Source organism: Thalassophryne amazonica, chromosome 21, assembly GCF_902500255.1.
Source record: "Thalassophryne amazonica chromosome 21, fThaAma1.1, whole genome shotgun sequence".
In the NCBI taxonomy this organism is placed as follows: Eukaryota; Metazoa; Chordata; class Actinopteri; order Batrachoidiformes; family Batrachoididae; genus Thalassophryne; species Thalassophryne amazonica.
The window spans coordinates 39,709,630-39,713,952 of NC_047123.1; the positions used below are offsets into that span (position 1 = coordinate 39,709,630).

The 4,323-nt window shown below is 41.8% G+C and overlaps 1 protein-coding gene across 1 annotated transcript in view; it reads right to left on the reverse strand.

The window, feature by feature from the left end:
* Nucleotides 1-3,017, reverse strand: part of pex7 (peroxisomal biogenesis factor 7) — a 24,579-nt gene extending 21,562 nt beyond the window's left edge. The window contains exons 1-2 of the mRNA XM_034161922.1: nucleotides 2,864-3,017; nucleotides 1,071-1,193 (exon numbers count right to left, since the gene is read on the reverse strand). Coding sequence (XP_034017813.1) covers nucleotides 1,071-1,185 — 115 coding nt within the window. The 5' untranslated portion in view covers nucleotides 1,186-1,193; nucleotides 2,864-3,017. The remainder of the gene's footprint in view (nucleotides 1-1,070; nucleotides 1,194-2,863) is intronic.
* Between the last annotated feature and the right edge of the window lie 1,306 nt (nucleotides 3,018-4,323).

Consider the following 4,323-nt stretch of genomic DNA (forward strand, 5'->3'; position numbering starts at 1 on the left):
TCTCGGTTTTTAATTCCAAGAGTTGCTGCACGAGCCCAACATTCTTAACATCACTTCTGATTAAAGGGGGCAGAGGGGCCATGCTAATCTATATACCAAATGAGAAGGCAGCGGCGGGTCCGAATAACCTACGATAATTCTGAGCATCATATAACTAGAGTGGATATACGATTTCTGTCTGGTCGTATCCACACACGCCGGCCAGCCTCTGTGTGTAAGGCATCAGGTGCGTCTGTTTAATTCTCAAACAGTAGAAAGTTTAAACCTTCTGTGTTAAACCACAAGTACTAAGAACGTGAACGAAACATAAACATTAGCTTGGGCTGTTTTTAAGCATCGGAAGTTGTGAAAGTAAGTGGATTCCTTCTAAATATGAAAATCAGAAAAATATATGGTCATGCTAAACTCTCAGCATCTTTTCTTTCTCTCTCAAGGTGCTTTGGTTTCTAAGCCCTCTTCCTAAAGACGGCTCCTGATGAAGGTAGAGTGAATTTCTCTCTCTAACCTGTTCATACTGAACTCTTCCAACACGCTGACATCATTATAAAATGGTCACTCATATTTTCCACAGGACATTTCATATTGTTGAATATGGGGCCGTTCTCATGTCTATCTGATGCACTCTGTACATGAAACATATGATAGATGGAGACGTAATTATTTTCCCAGGTGCACCGTCAACTTCACCTCACGTTCATTCAGAAGAAGACGAGTTTCTACACAGTTTGCACTCCCTTTATATGTTGGTTATTATGGGATGGTGGTGGGTTTTTGCAAATGTTCAAATGCGCTGTCAAAGAAATATTTGCTGGATATAAGGTGAGAGCTTAAACGATGTGTCTGTACTGTGGTTTGTGTGGGTTTTGGGCAGACATGGCGGGTGGTGAGATGTGTGTGTGTGGGGGGGGGACTCCAAGTCCATTTGCTTGGAGCCCCCAAATGCCTTGAAATGGCCCTGCGGCACTTTTGAGGTTTGGGTCAGACAGACGAACACATGACAGACACACAGACCTGGACTTCAGAGAGTCCTGGTCTGAATGTGCCAGCTGCTTGAACAGGATTTGACTGACCTGTTATTCCGTAGTACTGTGAGGCCACACAGGCGACTCTGATGCTCACGAACGGAGACACTTCCACAGAGTAGCCGTGACGGGCCAGCGTGCGGAAAATCTTCACTGTCATCATCACCAGATCTGACACAGAGACAAACATCCTCTTTAATTCAACCAAATCCACATAAACTCTGTCCAACATCAAGCAAACACTTTGTACTGTGTTCGTATGGATGACCAAAGGGGCGCTGATCCTGAACAAACCCCAGATCGAGCATTTGTTGATCTTCAACTACAGACTGAGATCTTGCCACATAACAGTCCTTTAGAGCCCTGTCACACCATGACGATTTAACCAGGTATCCTGACAGCCCTGTTTCCACCGGGTGGTCAGTACTGCACGGTATGGTGCAGGTCGGAATAGTTAAGTCTGACTTGGTTTGTGTTTCCACCGCAGAACCCTTTTGTTTGGCAGGCACAACACGTAAATATTGACAAGCACATCATCAAGCACGCGTACGCTGTTGATCGGCCTCTCCCCTCCACACGGAGGCCAAACAGAGTAATCCACCAGCAACCAGTACGTCTGGTATCTATATTTATATCTGCAATTTTTTTTTACCCTTTCACTTATGATACTCTGTGTGCTTCTTACTCTGTGTGCTGTTATACAATCCTGCTGGAACCTCAATTTCCCTGACAGAGTCTTCCCAAAAAGGGATTAATAAAGTTCTATCTAATCGAATCTTTGACATTTTATTTAATTTTATTTTAGTCTTGATGGATCATGGGATTTATTTTCATGGCATGTAGAACGCTGAAGAGTCAACTGATGTCTATGATAAACGCTGACAAGAATGAATGAGACGCTGTGAGTCTTTCAACTTTTAAAATAAGTACATTTTCTTGTGGCACAAAGAGCCAGGGTCTCTCTGGTTCAAGCTGAAAAAACAAAAGACAAAGGGGGACTTACTTAAAAACGCTACATTTCTTCTGCCACCACAAGGAAATAAAGTATTTTCAGATGCCGTTTTCCAAAATCAGGAGGGTTTACGTGGTTAAGTTTTCTTCAGGTTGTGATGATGAATCCAACTGAAATGAACAGGTCAGATTAAGACTTTATATTTACTACATGTGTGAATGGTTTTAATATTTGAAACAGTCTGAACTGTTCACGACGACTGCAGCTATCAGCCAATCAGTGGACAGCATCAATGGACGTATTTCGACTGATGAGTAACTTAGAAGAAACGTGTGTCAACAATTGCATAACTTACCAACAACTTATTTCCTGCATGTGTGGGACGTATGAGTCATACGTAGAAAATATTGTACATGCCCAAAATTTTGATGTACTTGCTGTATTACGACATAAATCGGTGAGCTTCGACATACGCCAGCATCTTTAATACGGTCAGTGTACGCTGGCTAAATCATCAACATCCCAGAGGAATTAAATATAAATTGATGAGAAAAAAATAAAATCACCAAAATCAAACTTTGAGATAAAATAAATTGAGAAATATATGACAATCATATTACTTTAACTTTTGAAGTGGAAAAAATGTCAAAAATAAGAATTTAGACAGGGTTTTTTTTTATGATTTAGAAAATTACTTTAAAATTCCAGTTTAAAGTTGTTGTTTTTTAACGAGTAAAAACAGACTCTTAATTTTAGTGTTCAACAGCTTTTATGAAAAAAGACCAAAACAGAAATATTTCAGTTCTGTGTAAACTTTGGATCACGTGACCACAGAGATGAAACGTGAGTTTTATTAAAATAAATAATCTTGCTTCATGTTTTTACTCACGGTTCAGTACGTTTTCCGCGCGCTGAACAAATCCGCTAAAAAGACGCGATTTATGCGTTTTGAGTTAATTTATTTTCACATTTTAAACAAGCAGCTTCGCAGCAAGACTGCAGCTGCTTCCGTGTCCGGTCAGCTGACCCAGCGACCCGGAAGTTATGACGCAAAACAAAGTCGAAATTAAAGCAAAACAAAAAAAATCACGAAAAAATATAATGAAATATGTTTTCAAAAGAGGGACTCTCTAATCCCAGCCGAGGTCCCCTTGAGCAAGACACAGAAACCCAAACTAAACTTTTGACCTCAGAAACAGAAAACAAAATCAATATTTAAATAAATAATAGTTTATAACTCAGCCACAAGGGGTGTGCAGCCAGTACATTCTGAGTGCCAGTCCCAAGCCCGGATAAATGAGGAGGGAAGGGCATCCGGCGTAAAACAAGCCAACCCAACAATGCAGACTAAGAATCAAATTCACATACCGGATCGGTCACAGCCCGGGTTAACAACGTCCGCCACCGGTGCTGTTAACCAACAGGGTGCCGGTGGAAATTGGGCTACTGCTGGGCACCGAAGAAGAAGAGGAGGAACACATTGCCACGAACAGCGGGAGAAGAAGAAAACTAGAAGGGTGGAAATGAGAGGGGACTTTGAATCAAATCAAATCAATCAAATCAATTTTATTTATATAGCGCCAAATCACAACAAACAGTTGCCCCAAGGCGCTTTATATTGTAAGGCAAGGCCATACAATAATTACAGAAAAACCCCAACGGTCAAAACGACCCCCTGTGAGCAAGCACTTGGTGACAGTGGGAAGGAAAAACTCCCTTTTAACAGGAAGAAACCTCCAGCAGAACCAGGCTCAGGGAGGGGCAGTCTTCTGCTGAGACTGGTTGGGGCTGAGGGAAAGAACCAGGAAAAAGAGATCGATCACTAATGATTAAATGCAGAGTGATGCATACGGAGCAAAAAGAGAAAGAAACAGTGCATCATGGGAACCCCCCCACAGTCTACGTCTAAAGCAACATAACCAAGGGATGGTCCAGGGTCACCCGATCCAGCCCTAACTATAAGCTTTAGCAAAAAGGAAAGTTTTAAGCCTAATCTTAAAAGTAGAGAGGGTGTCTGTCTCCCTGATCTGAATTGGGAGCTGGTTCCACAGGAGAGGAGCCTGAAAGCTGAAGGCTCTGCCTCCCATTCTACTCTTACAAACCCTAGGAACTACAAGTAAGCCTGCAGTCTGAGAGCGAAGCGCTCTATTGGGGTGATATGGTACTACGAGGTCCCTAAGATAAGATGGGACCTGATTATTCAAAACCTTATAAGTAAGAAGAAGAATTTTAAATTCTATTCTAGAATTAACAGGAAGCCAATGAAGAGAGGCCAATATGGGTGAGATATGCTCTCTCCTTCTAGTCCCCGTCAGTACTCTAGCTGCAGCATTTTGAATTAACTGAAGG